This window comes from Barbatula barbatula (genome assembly GCF_947034865.1).
Source record: "Barbatula barbatula genome assembly, chromosome: 16".
NCBI lineage: Eukaryota > Metazoa > Chordata > Actinopteri > Cypriniformes > Nemacheilidae > Barbatula > Barbatula barbatula.
In genome coordinates, this window is record NC_136779.1 from 21065321 (window position 1) to 21086520 (window position 21200).

Genomic DNA, 21200 nt, shown 5'->3' on the forward strand with positions numbered 1-21200 from the left:
ATCGCGGTAATGCAACAGCACATAGAATTTATTTTATTTTTAATTAGGCACTCGTGAAAATATTAATATTTCCCGCTTTGGTCTCCTTTCGCTATGAAACTTTTGTAAACGTGAATGAAAGAATGTGTGTGTGTGTGTGTGTGTGTGTGTAAAGCGGACTAACTGCAGTATATGGCGAATTCCTCTTAAAGCGTCAGGTTTCAGTGACGTCACGCAACACGGCTGCTGGGGTCCGCAGAGAGGCGTGGAGCACGTTTCCCCTTTAAGACTCAAAGCGTCTCAATACAACAGCAGCGCGTCGCCGGCGGTCACTCACATCACTTACAGCGCAAACACACATCGTTTAAATCTAACTCTAGAGTCATTCAGACACCGTTTAAAGTGTTTCTGCGTGATAATAGTGAAGTGGATCGGACACGCTGGTTGTTGTTGTGTCATCACGTGAATATCTGACCGGTCGCATGTGGATTATCAGCGTTAATTCATTGATGATGATGATGATGATGATGATGACGACAGTGTGCAGGAACTGAAGGACGTGTTGTTTTATTACACCTGTCTCACATCACAGGTGAGTCCACGCGTTACTGACTCATCTCATTTCCCTAATGTCATGGTTACTGTAATGTCATCATGTGCTATAAAGCACCGTAGTATCATGATACTGAATATGGTGACGTAGTTTGCATCATAGTACGCTGGTCACTGCATGGTGCTTTGTTTGAGGACAGGACCAAATTAATTCATGACAGTTTCATTGGTGATTTTGTGTGACATATCCCCGAAAGCCCAGATCCCCGATAGACAGCTCGGATCATATCACAGATCATAAAGACATTTGATATTTATTTCCACTGTCATGGTTCATACATTCCTTAAACATATGGGAGCAATACCACTCCAAATGTTCATTTCATCTGCATCTCTTCTATTGTGTCCATTCCAGTCAAGTGTCTGTTGAATTTCAACCAAATCAAACCCCAGGACTGACATTAAATCATCCAACAGCAATCTGAAAGACAAGACACATGAAAACTGAGAAAAATCCAGGTTATCACATTTAAAAAGCAAGTTTTCCTAAAATATCTAGAAATATTGTTGTTTTATTGCTTAAAAGTTCATATTAATTTGTTTTCTTAGCAGTATTTGAGGTCTGAAAAATAAGTTTCTGTTATTTTCACTCATTTGTCCACTTTTCACTTTATGCAAATATTAACTATATTTTTATTGTAAAATTTGGGAGAAATATTGTAATATTTCACATAACGAATGAAAAATGACAATTATACCTACACACATACTTATAAACAGTCAGAAAAACTGAATTTGAAATGGTGTCTTTATTTTTCTGCGGCTGTAGCCTAAACGGGCGATTTATTTATGAAATTGTAGAAAACAACGTTAAGATGAACCCAACCAAGATGCAGAGTTTTTACATGCCTTAAAGGGATATTTCACCAAAACAAATCCGTCATCATTTACTCATCCACTTGTCATTTCAAACCTGTTTGACTTTGTTTCTTCTGCAGAACACGATAGAAGATATTTGGAGGAATGTTGTGAACGTTCATTTGCATTAGTTTTGTGTCCATACGATAAAAGTGAATGGCTTATCGCTAACCAACTTTCCTTAAGATATGTTATTTTGTGTTCAGCCGAAAAAGAAAGTCATAAGTGACGAGAGGGTTTTTTGGGGGGTGAAATATCACTTTAATGGCTCTTTATTAAAAATGGTAAATGTCAAAATGCAAATCATCAGTTGTTGTTTTATTGATTTATTCTTGTGTCAAAGTTGTGACACAGATTTTTTGTTCATTTTCTTTGTCTTTTATCATTTGTCTTATTTATATGTCTTAAGATATAATTTACTTTCCATACTTGCTATTTTCATTTGATCTGATTGTATTATATTGTTATTGTCTCTGGTTACCTGTCATTTTCCATGTGTGGGAAAGTCGGCACCTGTTTAACCTTTGCGGCTCTTTCCTCCGTCTCATTCATAAACATGACATGACCTCTCTGTTTATTCCACACGGTGTATGACAGCTATCCCACACGTGCAGCTCCAGGGAGCGTTTCCATGAAAACCAGTGATGTAGTCAGTGCACTTGATAAAGAGAGGTGACAGCGAAACCCCATCGACTGAAGAAAATCTCAGAAGGTGTAAGACGTTTCATTGATAGAATTGTATCTAAAATCACGATTGGCTACTCAATCACATATTGATTTAATATCAGGGACTTTAACAGGACGTCTGCTCTCTCAGTGGGATGTGTATCATGCACCAGGTGGCACAGGGCATTGTAAATTGCCATTTCGGAGACGACAGCTGGCGAAGAAAAAAAACTCTTTTAATGATCTCAGGACGGTGAAAACATGACCACGGATTGTTCAAACATACATTTGGTCTGGTTACTTGAATTACGCACAGGCGTTTATCAAAGAACATCAATTCGCATTTCTGAACGACAAAACCTATTAACAAGATTTCCTCTGTCATTTTTCTTGTTCTTCTGGTCCATTCAGATAGCCTGTAGTAGAGGCTCTTGGGATTTGCTGTGTTGCCAGGCAACCGTCACTGCAACTGCGCAGTCGGAGAGCTATCGCTATACTACAGTTAGTGCCGACCTCCCACTGTCATGACTGCTTTTGTTAAAGCTAATTGAGCTTGTGTGTGTGTGTGTGTAGCACAGCTGTTTAACACATGGATGGAGTGAAAACTAGGTTTCAAATTTGGGAAGAAAATTGTGAGCGTGTTGTTGATGGAGCGTGCTGGGTCTATTCCCCCCTGTCAAACTATATTGAAATAAATAACGGGAACTTCTACGACCAACATACATGTTTTACATTCTTCCTGATTATCGATCATCATCCCCACCTCTGGCACAGAATAAAATATTTAGGTATTGCAAACCATTGCTATATTTCGATAATATCGCTCTATTGGGCAGCCCAAAGATCACAAGGTCTGCTTTCATTACGTGTTTTTTTAGACAGATTGTGCTAAACATCCAAAACAATGCTTTGGATAAAGTCTCCCATCTATGTTGTTGCTATGGTGAAGCGGCACCAAGCAGAAAAGAACAAAAAGGAAAAGCTGCATTTGTGCGCGAGAGACGCTTAAGGTTGTCTTGGTTACAACCATTTTCCAATGTAAAGTAATGAGAAGCCTGACCTGTGGGAACTGAATATGGCTATTTTTAGCTCTGACTCCAGAGGACCTTTGGATTTCTGCCTGTTTTAAATGTTGTCGTTTAGTACAGACCGTGCTTCTGAAGTTAGTCCCTTTAGATTGTTAAGACCGTTTTCTAGTTTAAAGGGATAGTTCGCTCAAAAAAGAAAATTCTGTCATCATTTACATTCTAGTCGTTCCAAATGCGTATAAATGTCTTTATTCTAATGAACACGGAGAAAGATTTTTATAAGAATGCACATAACCAGATAGATCTTGCCCCCCCATTGACTCCCATAGTAGGAAAAAATACTTTATTGGTTCTGTAGAAACGCAAAAGAAGACATTTGGAAGAATGAAGGACAGCAAACCGTTCTGGGGCACTTTTGACTACTATGGGAGTCAATGGGGGGCAAGATTTGTCTGGTGACGAGCATTCTTCCAAATATCTTCCTCTGTGTCCTTCAGAACAAATTTTATACATTTATACAGACTCAAAGGTGAGTAAATGATGATTTTCCGTTACGACAATGTAACTTTGTTCTCCTGAATGAATGATGTTTGTTATTTCACTTGATTTCCAAGCACAAGTCAACAAGTGACTTAATTCATTTGACTTCATCGTGACCGAATACACAAACTTTTGCTTCGCTAGGCTCTGCACCACCAATTTTCTTATTTCATATTGACTGGATGACGAAGTCTTACTGTTTTCAAGCCTTTTCGTCAAAGCATTTGATTTTGGCATTTATTAGGTTTAGTACTGTTGAGCTTTTTTAGGAATATATTTAGCATGTGTTGTTAGTCTGTTGCTTGTAAGCTCTTTCAGTATTTCAAGAAAAATATGTTTTTCTGGTGTAAAGGGATGTAATTGTCAGTCACACACACACACACACACACACACACACACACACACACACACACACACACACACACACACACACACACACACACACACACACACACACACACACAGTGTACTGTTGTCGTTGGTCTAAGCTGACAGGAAGTGCTGATTGTTGGCTTCTGTGCCACTGTCGGAAGCAGATGTCACAACAGACATGTTAAAGAAAGAGAGAGACACACACAAACAGAGAGATGGCTACAAATAGCACACTACCATATTTCTCACGCTGTTAGGGTGCAGTGTGTATAACCAGAGGAGCAAAATGTTATTGGTCAGAGGTTGCTCCGTTATAGGCTGATAGTCATCACTGTCTATGTCATTTGACTTCCTTGCACAGAACACAAAAGATGACACTTTGAAGAATGTTAACTGTCTCCTATTCACTTGCATTGGTCTTGTGTCCATACAATGAAAGTGAATGGGGTCCAGCGCTGTTCCTTAACCAACTTTCTTCAAAATATCTTCTTTTGTGTTCTGCGGAAGAATGGAAGTCATACAGGTTTGGAATGACAAGAGGATGAAAGAATGCCGACAGAATCATTTTTTGCAAGAGAGCAAATACTTTTTTGTATATTTATTATTTATGTTCAAATTACTTTTATTCAAATCTTAATTTGACATCGCTTTTGGATCTGATTTTCGCGTTGTTACTCGTTCTCCGTTTATTTATGAAAACATCACTGCAGACAATCACTTAAGCAAACAGAAATGATATTCCTGGAGTTGCAGTTTGACAGACAAACCTCTTAAAAAAAAAAAAATGTTTCGAGAAATATCTCCGTCGTTTTGTGTTCATACAATGGAAGTCAATGTGGTTCAGTGTTGTTTGGTTTCCAAAATCCTTTAAAATAGCAACCTTGGTGTTCTGCAGAAAAACAGAAAGTCATACAGGTTTGATATGAAGATAATAATGAAGTGAATTTTGGTGTGTCTTATGATTATAGAAACTATTAACATTGTTACACTGTATGATTTGGCTTGTTTGGTTTGTTTACATGTTGTCTTAAAAAGCCCAGGATTTGATCTGTTCCCAGGTTTTGACTTGAAGTTAAGGAGACTGGGGAAGATCATTGGAGCGTTCACACATTCTTACTCAAGCTCTCTCTCTCTCTCTTTCACACACACACACACACTCATTCAGCTGAGTGATGCACAGTCAGAGTTAAACAGCTTCAGTCAGAGCTGTGTGTGTGTGCGCGCATATGACGCTGTTGGCACATTTCATTTCTTTATTAAACTCTATGTCCAGTTGTGCGGTTGAAATTGTGTAAAGGAGCAAAAATGCAAAAATTGTCCATGTCTTCATATGATGCTAATATCACATTTACTTTTCCATGCGGGCAGTCAATGTTTCACAGCATCACCAATACGTTTCCGGTAAAAGGACTTATAATGAAATAAAGCGTGACGCCAGCATTCCTGCTTACATCAGTGTGTTTGCCTCATGAATGCAGTCTGATAGAGCTCTTTAGCTGAGAGTGTCTCTATAACTCTCATGGTCGTGAATCCCTGTTTTCAAGCACTGGCAAAGCTGACTAACACAGCACTGATATCTTTCTTTAACGATTTGTTTTCTTCATATATGAATTACATTTCCAATCTAGGTTTTAATTTAAATTGAATGTTGTTCATTGTGTGTCCAGTGTCAGACCAAGGTCATGGCTTCAATTCGTATAGCGTGTTTCATCTAAACAACATAAACAAACGTTACTGCGCATGCGCACCTTTGTGAACCCCACTGAACTTCCGGGACACATTCACAAACAATAGAGCGCCTGTAGATTATTATTTCTGATAGCAATCAAAAGAAACCGAGAAGCGTTACTTGGCTAAACTTGACTCTCCAATATTTTGAATTGAGACTGCGGTACCGAGCTGTGTACCATACGGTTTGTTTAAATGCGACCGAACTACAGGTCCCATTTAACAAATCGTTTATTTAAAGCCACAATACGGAAGAATTTGATTACGAAATATCTAAAAATCACTTGCACAGTGTGATATATTTCATGCAGTTGTGTACTTGCATGATCCCAAATGTTCCCAAGAATGTGCAAATCCAGAGAAATTCCTATTTAAAATAATGGCCCGTCCCCTGTTTTTGTGTCCGCTGATTCGCACTACTCTCAGTTTCCGATTGTAGAAACTACGGCAACACGCAAATGCGGGAGTGGTTATACAGCATCTGGGACGCGGTATCTGTTGTTCTGTTATTATGCATCACGATTACTCTTTGGCGAGTAAAGGGAACCGTTTTTAAAGACGACTGTATGACCGTTTTAAGAACGTAAAACTGTGTAGCATTACGCTACCAAATCATCTGACAAAGTCCAATATCATTAGCGGGCTAACGTAGCATTACATTCCACGTTTCTTGCAAGCTAATTCATTACCCTGTCCGTGAACATGATGGGCGATCTCCATACGCCTCTCCATACTTATGGTGAATACGACATGTCCCATAATTTCTCTCTCCAACATAACGTTATTTAGCTTCGCCTTTTGTTAGCTTGCACCATCTAGCGGTCCACATTTACATATTGTGGCTTTAATACAATTATTGTACAGTAAAATAATAATATTAATTAATGATAATATTAATTAAATCAATTATAAATAGTTTAGTATTAGACACTAGCCAAACACAAACCGGAAGGTAACTGGGGGTCAGGCGCATGCGCGTCCTATGAAATGGTCAATAGAATAATGCATACCTGAAAACAATTATACAATACATTCTCTATACTTCAAGCTGTTAAGATGAAAGTGCCAAATAAATCAATGTTCAGCCTTAACTGATTCAGGGACAGTTCATTAACCCATGAATGTTGTCTGACATTAAAAATGAAATGTGTAGTAAAGTATTTCAGGCAGCGAGGATTGATTTGTGGTAAATGTTTGAGCTGATCATGTTATAAACATTCTGTGTCTCCCCTCCTTCTCTCTAGCTGACCGCAGACTTGTCTGATCCGCAGATAGACGCACAAAACAACCAAAATGCCTGTGGCATCTGCCAGTTCTGACTCGGGTAAGAAGCACTTTATTCATAATTTATTAAACAAAAGACACACAAAATACTTTGGTGAAATAATGAGCTATTTTAGAGAAACCTCACATCTTAGAATACGGATGAAAAGTCCGAAATCTGAATCTGATAGTCAGCAAAACCTTTTCACACCGGCATAAGTTCGGGGTGATACGAGCGCTTCCTTTATTCCATACACACAGAAGAATAACGCATGGGCTTTACTAACTACCTGCCTTCCGACCAGAATCTTTTATAGCTGGGATCACTTTATCTTTGAGTTTCAAACGATCTGCACATCCATAGTTGAACAAGGCCTTGTTTATTAATCCACATTGAGCATGTTGATGGGCGTGCTCTTCGGGGAGAAGTGCCCATACATGGATTTCCTCCCGTAATGACATCATAAAGGGCCGTAATTGTCATGATCCTGCCTCTCCTTGTCTTGGATCATGTCAGTCCCATGTGTTTTGTGTGGAGAAAGAGCATTGTTTTGGTTTGAGAAGCCATGCGCTCTCTCCGGTGTCACGTCCTTTAGTCCCGCCCCCTTGTTTCCCCGGTTAGCGGTCCATTAGTGTTAGTGTTAGTCCATCTTTCCCTTAGTGTTTCAGTCCCCTCACCTGCCTCGTGCAATCCTCCTGTTAGCTTTCCCTTAGTGTTTCATCCATGTCACCTGTGGCCACTCTCCCTGTGTCATCAGTCCTTGTTAGTGTTTCCCTTTATCAAGCCCCAGTTTCCCCTCTGTCTCTTGTCGGTTCATTTTGCACACTTTGCACATTTACCCTTCGTCTGTCTGGATTACCCGTGTTCCTGTTCCCTGGACTCAAGTTTGTGGACTTAGTTTTTTATTCTTAAGACCTTGTTTGTTTTGTCCCCCGTGTGGGAAGTTTTAGTTTTCAGTCTTGTTTGTGTTCATGTTTTCCCCATCGAGGGTCTTTGTTTTGAAATAAAGTCTTGTTGTTCGACACATGTCTGCCTGCGCTTGGGTTCTGTCCACATCCATAACAGTAATAACAAGGTGATGATTTGATCATCTTTACTGTAGTCAGTATTTGTGTAGAATTTGCACAAATGTTCTCTTGTCATTTTAATAAACAGTTGAGTCACCCTGAGATGATTTTGAAACAAAATCGATCAAGTTCACATTGCGTCTTATATTCACTGAATATCTTTCATTATTTATTCCAGGTCATTTTTATGAAATACAATTAGATTTCTGTTACCGAAGAAACTAATATGTTTGCACAATTCTTTTTTGGAGACAAAAATTATTTCAGTTATTTAAGCATCATTTTATTATTTTTTGTAATTTCAGATCAAAAGATTTGAATGGTCAAGAGAAACATTTCACTGAAATGACTCTAAACTCTTGAACGGCTATATTTATTATTTGTTTCGAGAAATCCTTTAGTTCTAGTGCAGCAGGACATTTCATCATTGGTTTGGTTTCTGCTTTTGCTGTGTCATGCTGCATCGCTCCGTCTTAAGTGAAAACACACAGCTGCTGGACATTCAAAATGTCTCCCGATTGATTGGTCCAAAGAGCAATAAAGTTTAATTTCACAATGGTTTCAGTCTTTGGCGTGGCCTTACTCAATAGTCAATATTCAAGATATTAAGGCCAAATATGTGATATGTCTCACAAAATGTTCTTAATGACTTTAGCACATTTATGATGAAAGTGTAGAAACAACTATAAAATAATATACAACAGTACACTCTTAAAAAACATGCGTCATGATGCAATAGAATGAGCATTTTGGCTGAAAAGCTTCTTATAAGAACCAAAATGCAATGAATGAGAGGCAGAAAACAGGTTTAAGAGCGAGAGACTAAACTATTGTATAGCTGGCAGACTCTTTGAAGGAGTTGGGATGAGTCAGATCTGTAGGGAGTGCAGAACGTATAGAACGTGAGACATCTTCAGACATCATAAGGATGGATTATACTGTGGATCATCATCGTCACGTTTTTATTAATCCTCCAGTTTTTATTGTGATTTTGCTGCTGTATAAGTTTTAGATTAGATTAGATTCAACTTTATTGTCATTACACATATACAAGTACAGTGTAACGAAATGTAGTTTAGGTCTAACCAGAAGTGCAGTTAGCAAGTGCAGGATATACAGTGAATAAATACAGAATACAATATTGAGAAAACAAAATATTGTAAGTGCAGCTTTGATGAAAGATGACTCTATGAACAACCTAAAGAGAATAACAAAGTTCTTATGAGACGTCGTGACCTTATAGATGATGTAATTGGTAGTCAATAAATCAATTTCCAAATTTATTCTTTTATGTTTAACAGAACAAACAAAAACATACAATATTTTGTTCTGCTGTGTGGTGCCTCTGAAATTATATTATGAATACTGGCATATAATGCGTCATGAATGCTGTTAGAATGCGTGTGTGTGTGAAGAGAGACAGACAGGAAAGGGCACACTGAATCAGAGGTGATAGACCAGGGTCCAATTAGCTTTGCACTTGTGAGTCCTTCATGTGTTTGCTACGGCTGCCGGGAGAGAGAGAGAGTCTGCAAGCTTCCATCATTTCCAGGCTCCTTTCTCCTTTTCTTTCCCTCCTTTTACTTTTTTTATGAGGTTCCAAATATTACTACTAATAGCGGAATAAATACCCCTGCGTCTCTCCACAAATCAGAGCCGACCCTTCCAAGTTGCGTAGGGCCCCAGCACCACCAAGGGGCCCCTTGGAGTACAGAAACAAAACCGCTATTTTAAACTAGACACTATTTTTATAACCTGCGAATTTAACTTATGAATTATGAATATTCCACCAGTCTGTTGAATAATGCACGACTTCATTCAATAAACACAACACATCTACATCTATACACCTGTGTAGAACTGCTATTAATACCATGAATTGGATGGGGTACATCAAAAACATCAACAAGCACATGACATATTCATAATGAATTGATTCTTTAATTTTTCTTAATGTTGACGGTGAGATGTGTCCTGTGTTTATACAGACTGGTATGGAAACAGCAGAGGGAATTATGGGTAAAATTGCAGATAGACGAGAGAGGAGATATGATTTGATCAGGTGTTCAGATGTTATGTGCATTGTAACTTTAATGTTTCGATTTGTTTCATAGACACCAATTAAAGTCAATAGATACATAATTAAGTTCATTGATTCGTTTAGACAATGTTTTTGAAAATAATTAATTTACTATAAAATATATTGTAAATGTACACATTTTTTACAGAAGCTAAATAAAATAAAGACTATAGAAGCTAATTAATTGAAGAATTTGAAGAAGATCCATCAAAACCCATCAGGGGTTTCTGTCATTAGAGTGTGACTGGAGACGACTTCATGCAGAGTTAAAGGAATGGGAGAATGTGGATGTGAATGTGAATAAAAATGGTGGGATTTAACAGCTTGCTATGAAGTGATGACTTGAGTCTGAACACACTTCAATGAACTCCATTGACTAGTCCGATGGATTTATAAATATTGTACTTTGCTGAAATATATACACCTTTGTGTATCGATGTTCGGCTGGTACGCAGGAGCGTGCACAATACAGTTAAATGAATACAGTTTTATGATACTGAATATAAGTGGTAATGTCTGAGGTACATCTGAGGTTGTCAGGTCTGCTGTGTGTTTGGTTCAAAATTTCTAATGAAAAAGCCAAAGTCCGTTTACTAAAGTCGTGCCACTCGGCGGCCATATTTGCAATGCCTCTGGGCAGATACTTACGTCATATCAAGTCCACAGTCCTGTTTACTTGAAGGCAGATATTTTTTTAATCGCTGGCAAAGATCACAATTAAACAGCATATTTCCTATAATTAAACATGAACTGTATGAATTCCTCCCCATTCATTGCAATGGCAGTGGCTCATCTTGTTAATATTAGAACATGTTACGTTCCTCCCCAGTCTAGGGTTGGAGAGGAGTAACATTTAAACAAAAATATTAAAGTTCATAAAATAAAAGTAAACGATGAGTAGCCACCTCAAACCTCTGTCCCAGAAATGTCATGACAGAAGCCCCCCTCCCTTAATGAACGCCCCCACCGCCTAGATCACTGTTGGGCGGAAAAACCATGTTGAATGATATGATTTGTATTTGATTATTATGCGTGACAATAATCATGGAATTTGGATGCATGTTTGATTATCCTGCTTTACACTAAACTATATTCATGTCGCTTAGAGTCTCGCGCCAGAGGTTTATACGCAGATCTCACGGTCACAAACTTACCAGTCTTGGTCACTGCCAGAGGTCACTTGACCAGTAGCATCTTAGATGTCCGCACCACCCACAACTCTCTGCTAAAACGTACCTTCATGGTCAGCATAGACTATTAACACTTAATTACAAGCAACAATTATTTCTAACCAATCCACAGAGATAGACTGACCAATCTTATCTTCTCAGCGTGTTTTGAATGACGTGAAGGTGAATAAATGATGACAGTATTTAAATTTTGTCTGAATGATCCCTTTAAAAGAGCATTAGGCATAGCACACAACGCTATGTTTCTGAATGTCGACATTATAAGATAAAAGTCAGACGTATTTCTATGCCGTGCCTTTTTAGTTTAAATGTCACTAAGTATCACTGACCAGAAGAACAGTTAGTCTCCATGAACCCCGAAAGGGCATTTTCTAGACAATTTGATTGTGGATTGGTGATATTATAAAGCTTTATCATGAACAGCTACTGCATGTTAAGTGTCTTAAAATGCTGTTTGCCCAAGTAAGGTGGCCAGGTTTTGGAACAGCGCTAGAATAAAAGTCTCCTATTGCAAACAACAACCAATCTCCATAGGGAAAAGTTTGTTATCTTGTCTGTCACATGTTCCTATGAGACTACGCACACACGCACACACAGATTGTAGTCTGACCTTGATTCATGATTTAATATGAAGGTTTTCATTTGTGTTCTCTGTGGGTTCATAGAGAAGAGGATCAGAGCGTTTGCTCCGAGATGCTTCACTATTTGTTTCATCGTCTGTTTTTGTTGCTGTAAGCAGGAGGGAAAAGCAGAGTCTCAGTTTCTAGGTTTGTATTTGTGCTGACAGATACAGTATAGCATCTTCAATCTCAAGATTAAAGGGAAAATGACGCAGGAAATATAAATGAAGATCGTTCTGCCTGTTCCAATGTAAAACTATGTTTTTAAATTTTACAATATCGCAATAATATATATAACAACTAGAGCATTCCTCCCAAAATTCAAATCCATATACTACAATGTGAAGAAAATGACTGAAATAGTTTTTTATGAAACTAAAAACCCTTCATATTGAAGTTTAAGCTCACGTCCGGTGCTTTAGCATCATGATGGGGATGACATCGTAAAATGTGCATATATCACAGGGAGAGTAAATCAGATTTCTGTTCAATATTCAAGTTTTCTCTGTGGATGTGATTGGAAAGAACACTGCCGGCGGATCATATACCTGTATATGAACAGCTGAGATTCATTCATCATTAATATAAATGTGCTGGAGGATTTGAGCCTGTGCTGTTATTTGCTTGACATTGTTGTGGAAGAGAGAAGAGTATGTGCTATAAGACAGTCCGTTCCATTGCACTATTAACATTTTGTCTTTTTTTCTATGTCTCCTGCTTTTCAGCCATGCAGAGTCTCCTGGACACCCTGAGCGACAGCACCAGCTCCACCACAGCCAATGACCTGGACCTCATCTTTCTGAAGGGCATCATGGAGAGCCCTGTGGTGAGTCACCTGTCATCTTCACCTGAGCACAACATCGGCTGCTCTCTTTGACTTTAAAAAAGGCGGAACAACATCATTTCTGCAATGAATTTAGGCACATTTAGCGTGCCTCAACAATACATTAAATCGTCTATAGAAACAAATGTACAATAGGTGCAAAGTTACTAGTTTCATATAAAAAAATAAACTGTACGAACCCTGGCGGAGTGTATTGGGCACAGAAATACCACATCATACTTTCAACTAATTTTTTGACAAGTTGACCATCTTAAGCTTGAGTAGCCAGCACGTTTAACAGCGTTTATTAATATGTATATAATTTGCGATAAAAATGATTATTATTAATCATGATTATTTTGTGTGTGTGACTGTTAAGTCTCGTGAAAACTTTGAGGAGCCAAAGCTAGAAGCCGTGCGGGACAATAACGTGGAGCTGTTGCAGGACATCCTGAGAGACCTGACACCCCTCGCACCTCACAGTCGGGCGGCTCAAGAGCTCTCCTACATCCTCAAAGAGCCACACTTTCAAGTACAAAACAATGCAGATTTAGGAAAATACTAAAACGTTTATTAATGGTCGCTGCATCAGAAGCAAACCATTCCAATATTTGAATTCTTTTCAGTCTTTACTTGAAACACACGACTCGGTAGCATCCAAAAGCTTCGAGACTCCGCCCCCCAGCCCCTGCGCATTCATGGACCCCACCCTCAACAACCAGCCCGTCCCCCCAGACGCCGTCAGAATGGTGGGAATCCGCAAAGTGTCTAGAGAGCACCTGGTGAGATCTGTTGTCATGTGATGATGTTGCCAATAAGGGGCGGTGACGTATCGTTACATTCATCTTTGCTTCCTCACGTGTTTCCTCTCGCAGGGCGTGACGTTTCGAGTGGAGGGTGGAGAGCTGGTGATCGCTCGGATCCTGCACGGCGGTATGATTGACCAGCAGGGCTTGATGCACGTAGGTGACATCATCAAAGAGGTGAACGGAAAAGAGGTGGGGAGTGACCCCAAAGTTCTTCAGAACATGCTGAAGGAGTCCAGCGGCAGCGTGGTCCTCAAAATCCTCCCCAGTTATCAAGAACCACACACACCGCGCCAGGTGGGCAAACACCCTTATTTATTATAGATGCCCATAGGGACAAAATAACACAACTGTAATAACTCACCTTGGTGCAAATTATTGGGAGACTTGAATGTTTGAAAATCTTTTGCCATTTGGATTTGGAAGATCATCAGCGTCAGCCTTTCATATCTGTTCCTGTCGGTAGACAATGCATTTGTATGCAGATGTTTTAGTAAAGCAAAACTTTTGTCTAAAATATGTCATTTCAAAATTCGTCTTCTACCCTGATCTCTGGTGTTCTGCATTAATGTAGGAAAACTAATGATGCACCGATATTACAATTCTTCACCGATACTGATAGCCGATTATCCGCAGAGACTCTATTCATATTTCTTAACTTTCATTCATATAATAACAGTTAATATTGAACATCAATAGACACAATATATCGGCCCTGATCATCGCCTGCTTTTTTTACTGTCAGCCGATAGTGTGAAAAATTTCGCTTTATCGACCGATACCGATTATTTGCCGATATATCGGTGCACATCTAAGAAAATGTTATTTGTCCACCAGTGTACATTGACCACTTTCTTGAAATAAGCATCCCTGAATTCGCATTTTGGCACCCACATATTTGGCCACTTGTCTCATACCAAAGCATGCTGGGAGATAAGTGGGTCACGCCAAAGCGCTCTGTGTTTTTGTCACAGAGCCTCGGCACCTTCAGACCTACAGATCTTTTTAGGGATTCTTTGAATTGACGTATGTTTGCCGCTACCGTGACAAGCTCAAATAATGAGCGAATGGAGAAAGATAGTGATGTTCACATACAGTTCACATTCATATTGTGAGGGTCTCATCTGTGGGGGTCTTCATGCCAACGTGAGACCGGACATCCCAGTGTTGTGTTTCTGATATGGTTGGATTAGAGTACAGAGCTGTTGTAGGTGTTTGTTGTGATATTGTTGGCTAAGCGCAGTGTTTTGTGTGCCGGTGTTTGTAATAGACGATGGTGTGTATGTGTGAGCTCTTTCAATGATGTAATCTAAACATATTTTTCATCAGCACCTAGTAGCAGTATTCCACTGGAACGCAGGTGACTAGTGTTGCCATGACAACAGAGTTTAGACTGGCACTCTCATATTTCTCTCTCTCTTAAAGGGATACTTACAAAAACTCTCTGCCAATTGCGACAAAAATCCTTTTTTTTCTGTTCCTCATACAAAAGAGTTGTATTGCTTGAGAAGACCTAGGACTGTAATGACAAGCGATGGACTATTAGAGCTGCTTTCACATTATGAAGCAAAGAGTAATGTCTTCTTTTGTCTTTGTCTCTCTCTAGGCCTTTGTAAAGTGTCACTTCGACTATGATCCCACTCATGACAATCTCATCCCCTGTAAAGAAGCCGGACTCAAATTCTGCAGTGGAGACATCCTCCAGATCTTCAACCAAGAAGACCCCAACTGGTGGCAGGTGACGAATCCATACGACTCCTCGCCCTTGTGTATGACTTTCTTCCATCTGCAGAACACAATGTTGACTTCCAATGTCAAGGACACAAAACCACCGTGACATTTCTCAAAATATCTTCTTATGTGTTTTACTCAAGAGTCGTATACATGTTTTGAGGGGGATTACATGATGATGAATTTGTATTGTTGGGTGTATTGAAAGTCTGATCTCACCTGCAGGCGTGTCATCTGGTTGGGGGCAGTGCTGGTCTGATCCCCAGTCAGCTGCTGGAAGAGAAGAGAAAAGCGTTTGTCAAGAGAGACCTGGAGCTGGCCAGCGCAGGTTAGACACATCACACGGATGAGACTTACACTGTAGAATGTGAAATAGCTGGGTCTCATTCAGAACCCCATCAGAACTGAATTGTGTGTAAATAATAGACATTTGCAAATTGTCATTTCGAATTCAGTGCAACTGTTTTTCAAAGAAATGGTTTATAAAGTACAGTATTCGTTTTAGGTGTCTTGCCACTTTTTTTACATTTGGGGCGCATGTGATATATTTATGTTCATTAAGCAAGTATTTGAGTAAAAAGTAAAGTACAGTAAATGATCTCAATGCATTGTTTTTAAAATGCTAGCAGAGAAACAGTTGAGAACAAAGAAGGTCGTCCGGGTAAAAGTGACAGCCACCGGAAAAATAAAGAGACTATTTCAGAGACCGGTTTTCTGATTTTAAAACGGACTATTTATAGGTACGCGTTTAAGCAAACCAAAATAAAGATTCTTCCTGCATTTGTTTGTAGAAAATGCAACTGGACAAACAGATGAAAATAACACAAAAGATGCTCTGCATTTCCAAAGACCTCAAACACTGCAACAGAAAACAAGTTCATATTCACTTTTAAGTAAAACAACAGTCCTATGTATTTAGGAAAAGTTGACCTGGAGTCTTGTCATGCTGTCAGTCTTTCACATTGCTGTTGGACGACTTCATGTCATTTGTGAGGTTTGATTTTGTTCAAATTCAACAGACATCGGACTGAAATGGCCGCAACACATTTAGAAATTCTAATATTCTCTCCATTATTTCAATGACTAATGACATCAAGCCCAAATATTATATTTGAAACACTACAAATTTTTAAGGTGCCATTTTGATTCGCTTGAGTTAGAAAGTTGTGTTTCCTAAGTTGCAGTTTCACATTTTAGCAACATTGTATCAACGTGACGACACAAATAAAATGAATCGAGTCAAATTGTTCAACCTAGAAAAAAAAGGTCTGTATTAAGCATTTTTGTATAATTTACTTAGCACACAGTTAGCTTACCAACATGCTCATGTTAAACATACTAATGAAATATTTGAGTGTTGGGTGTCCTTTGGACTTCACATAAGGCTTAAGACGTCATTTCTTTTAAAGACCAAATACAATTGCCAAAAATAAAAAGCAAACACAAGGTTCTAAACAAACAACACTCTGGTCGCTTGATATCAACGTCACCACCACCAAACCTGCCGCACTTTATTAAAAATGTGTTCGCTGGTAAGTCATTACTCTGTGAATGGATGCCCATCCACGTTTTTTGAGAATCACTCAAAAATGCACCTTCTGTCATCATTTACTCTTCCTCAGGTCGTTCCAAATCTGTATAAATGTCTTCGTTCTGCTCAACACGAAGGAAGATATTTGGAAGAATGTCTGTAACTGAGCAGATCTCGTCCTCCATTGACTCCCATAGTATTTCTTTTCCCTACGATGGTGGTAAATGGGGGACGAGATCTGTTTGTTTACTCACGTTTTTCCAAATATCTTCCTTCGTGTTCAGCAGAACAAATGCAAACACAAGTTTTGAACAACACGAGGGTGAGTAAATGATCCCTTTAAATCCAACTCCGCAACTTCATCAGACTTAACCGGAGCAAGTTCGCCCCCTGGGGGAAGATAAAAATGCAACCTACACTCTGTATAAATGTAATAATGAAAAAAAAGTGTGAAGGGAGTAATTCAACTCGACTCAGAGGTTTGATGATAATGATGATGATGTGATAGGGATTCATGATGTGTGTGTGTATACTACCAGAATGTGTGCTGATGTCCGCAGGGCCTCTGTGTGCAGGGATGGGGGGTAAAAAGAAGAAGAAGATGATGTACCTGACCACCAAGAACGCTGGTAAACACTGACTGCTGTGTGTCTGTCACGTCAGCGCCAAAGGATGAGCATGCTTGTTGTGATTGTTGTTTTCTGTGAGTGTTTGTGTCACTGATTTGGATTGGCACTGAATTGGCAGTCGGTCGTATGTATTAGCGTGTCTAACAAGGTGTTCGAGTCAGTTCCATTTCAAAAAAGCTGTTCCAAGGTCATCAAATGAAAGGAAAAGAAGACACATTGATCTGACTCTAGCAAACTGAAATGGAACTGACAAGACTATCAGACTAAAGAAGGATGAGATCTTTTCATCATACCAGAGTTTGATCGGCACGAGTTGAGGATCTATGAGGAAGCGGCCAAAGTGCCTCCGTTCCGCAGGAAGACGCTGGTTCTGATTGGAGCGCAGGGCGTGGGCCGTCGCAGCTTAAAGAATAAGCTTCTTGTGTCAGACCCGCATCGATATGGAACCACCACTCCGTGTGAGTACATTCATATGGTTTACAGCATGTTTCCAATCATTTAACATCGAGTTGACAAGCTCTTTTCAATACTTTCTATGGTATTTGCTAAACCCACGGAAAACACGAAGGCCGGGTTTCAAACACAGATGATTGGCAAAGGCTAATGTTAAAGCGTTCACCTTTTTGTTTCCGGGGACAGACACATCCCGTAAACCGAAGGTGGATGAGAAGGAGGGCCAGATGTATCTGTTTATGTCTCGAAGCGAGATGGAAGCAGACATTAAAAGTGGCCGATTTCTGGAACATGGAGAATACGATGCGAATCTGTATGGTACCAAAATCGACTCCATCCATGAGGTGGTGGACTCGGGGAAGATTTGCATTCTGGATGTCAATCCACAGGTGACTTTTGTGAAAGTAATCGGGCGAAATGTACAGCACTGTGAAAAATCACACAGTTTAAAAGAGAGTTGTTCGAATATTGTAACATCACAGACCCCTCCGAAGGTTTTTCTGGATGGACCTTTTAGCGGCACTCATTATCATTTGATATCATTTATTAGTAAATCCTTATGTTTTACATCTATTTTAGGATCAGTTCAAAACTGAATATATAATGGAACTTTCCACGTTATTGTTGAGGGACGTTATATCATTCCTGAGGTTTGTTTCTGTTCGAATTCAACAGACACTGGACTGGAATCACCACAATACCTGTGAGATACTGATTAAAGACACATTTTCTTTTGTGGCTTCATATTAATAAACACACTATTTACATGAGGCATTATAAGCTTTCCTGTCAGCGGTCCGAGCACGGCGCTACCAGCGCCAAGGTCTTGAGTTCGGTCTAAGGGTCAGAATCAATTCAGATTTCAAGTGTCTGCCAAATGCCTAAATGTAAATTATTCGGATGATTTATTCAAATTTACAGCAAATAACACACGTTCCAATATTATGACCAATTATTCATTCCATGGTTCACGATTGCTTTCCCACAGGCTCTGAAAGTCTTGAGGACAGCGGAGTTTCTACCATACGTGGTGTTCATTGAAGCCCCAAACTTTGAGGTCTTGAAGGACATGAACAGATCTGCCATTGAAGCTCGGGTTGTGACTAAACAGTTGACGGTAATTCTCCTGCTTTGATTGAGGTCTGGATATAATAAAGCAAATGGCATCTGAAAGTAAACGATGCGCTGATTTTAAAAAGGTCCTTTTCACCACAGTATGAGCCACTTGAACAACGCTGCAGAAGAACTTTCTGTTTTTAACACGACACAAACAAACTGAACATAACCAACAGAACATTTGTAACCAAATTAAAATGCTAAATATATTTAAATAAATGAGTAAACAATTGATATGAAACAGGACCAGTGGACCATCCTGATATATACATCCGGCCTGCGTCTATTTGACGTCTGCATTTACATCTGCAATACATCGTTTGCTCATCTGCAATACGTCTCGGAGACGTCTGCTGTCTTCATATAGACGTCTGTAAGATGTTTATGATTGGGTATGGATGTAAAACTGCCCTTTCTAAGATGTTTTTACACAGCAGATGTTTTCCAGATCTTTAACAGACGTATTGCAGATGAGCAAACTATGTCTTGCAGATGTAAATGCAATGTCTATTTGACGTCTGCTTTAAAATCATAAACATCTTCTAGATGTCTTCATGACGTATGACTGCAGAAGCTACCGAGACGTATTGCAGATGAGCAAACCATGCATTACAGATGTCCTGCAGACGTCAGATAGACGTAGTCCAGATTTATGTGTGCTATCAGGACAGTGTTTGCATTTCTGGAAGCGGTTTATAGAATAATAAAGACACATGTTAATGTCTGATGTCTCTGCAGGACTCTGAGCTCAAACGGACAGTGGATGAGAGCGAGCGGATCCACAGGGCCTACAGCCACTACTTTGACCTGAGCATTGTGAATGATAACCTGGAGGGAACGTACCGAAATCTAAGGAGAGCGTTAGACAGACTGAACACAGATCAGCAGTGGGTTCCTGTCAGCTGGGTCTTCTGAGATCTCCTCCACACTTCTCACAGTGACTACAGTCGACTTAACTTATGTAATGTACATTAAACGGCCCATTGTTTCGATTTTTCCACACCAACTTCGTTTTATTTTATAAAGAAGACACTGAACTGCTGTGTATATCTGTAGTTGTCTTATGAGGGGTCCTGTACAGTGCTGTATATGTATGTTGGTTATTTCTGTGACTGTAGGCCTGTAAATTTGTATAGAAACTGTTGGCAGTACATACTGTAGAATACATTTTAGCACTGCAAATAAATATGAAGATATCATCTTGGGTGTATCAATGCTATGACCGTGTCGTGGTTTACAGGAATCGTTTAGCTCGAGGTATTAAAGTCCTATTCTTGTGATCTGTCTGTCTGCATTTTGCTTTCACTGAGCTCAAAACATCACATTTAATGAAAACAGAATTTGACATGATGTACACGGTTTAAGATGGATATATTTGTAGATGCACTGCACACTATTTGACCCGACTTCGGATCTGATGACGTCTTCCAATAACCATCATTTAGTTTTATTTACTTTACATACTTTTTTCCAGTCATTTTACAAGTCAAATTTTACACGGAATTATTATTATTATCTTTAGTTTATTCTGACCTTAGGTATCAAATATAAACGCACATTCCTTTAATAATCAGGAAAATTTTCATGACAGTAATTCAGTGAAAGAAATACTTGGATATTTTATTTCGGTGTAAACTGTAGTTCTCATATGTTTCCACTAGGGAGAGCTAGATATTACCCTGTGTGGTTAACACAAAATCACACTGTTCAGGGGTCTTCAACACTTTCAAGGACCACTTACAAGAGGTACATAAGGCAGGAAAAAACAGTGTTACAGCCAATATAAATAGAATCCAATCATAATAGGATTCATAAACCTCCTCTTGTGATTTAAGCAGACATCACACGCATGTTAGTGTTGTGTACATACATGTGGGTTTATTTTTTTATGGTTAATATAAATGTATTTTAATGATTATTTTGATTGATTTGTAGACTCACGCCTTTTCATTTAACAGAGTACTTTAATGGATGACAGAACCTAGTGAATAGCACAGTGGTTTTCTGGAGTAGATGGAGGTTGAGTCATTTTTTTATGATTTGTGAAGAACTATATTGCCAGACCATTTCATTAGTTAACCCACCCGTGTCAAAATCTTACATCCAT

At 39.1% G+C, this 21200-nt stretch overlaps 1 protein-coding gene across 3 annotated transcripts; it reads left to right on the forward strand.

The window, feature by feature from the left end:
- The first annotated feature begins 130 nt into the window (after positions 1 to 130).
- mpp2b (MAGUK p55 scaffold protein 2b) lies at positions 131 to 20372 on the forward strand. 3 transcript variants are annotated; one of them, XM_079476535.1, is made up of 14 exons: positions 293 to 571; positions 947 to 1067; positions 7028 to 7107; positions 12730 to 12830; positions 13207 to 13359; positions 13454 to 13609; positions 13703 to 13930; positions 15240 to 15371; positions 15590 to 15692; positions 17471 to 17524; positions 17821 to 17982; positions 18164 to 18366; positions 18966 to 19094; positions 19832 to 20372. In XM_079476535.1, the coding sequence occupies exons 3-14, from the start codon at positions 7077 to 7079 to the stop codon at positions 20006 to 20008; spliced, it is 1629 nt and encodes a 542-aa protein (XP_079332661.1). In that variant the 5' UTR covers positions 293 to 571; positions 947 to 1067; positions 7028 to 7076; the 3' UTR covers positions 20009 to 20372. The 3 variants fall into 3 exon arrangements, with proteins under 3 accessions (XP_079332660.1, XP_079332659.1, XP_079332661.1); XM_079476534.1 differs by lacking the exon at positions 947 to 1067 and having other exon boundaries at positions 131 to 571; XM_079476533.1 differs by lacking the exon at positions 947 to 1067 and having other exon boundaries at positions 212 to 571; positions 17456 to 17524.
- The last annotated feature ends 828 nt before the right edge of the window (positions 20373 to 21200 follow it).

Excerpts from the sequence above, each read along its gene's own strand:
- mpp2b (XM_079476533.1), top strand. The coding sequence starts at position 7,077 with ATGCCTGTGGCATCTGCCAGTTCTGACTCGG. Across the intron at positions 12,831-13,206 it reads GCATCATGGAGAGCCCTGTG|TCTCGTGAAAACTTTGAGGA; the intron begins GTGAGTCACCTG and ends GTGACTGTTAAG. Across the intron at positions 17,983-18,163 it reads ATATGGAACCACCACTCCGT|ACACATCCCGTAAACCGAAG; the intron begins GTGAGTACATTC and ends TTCCGGGGACAG.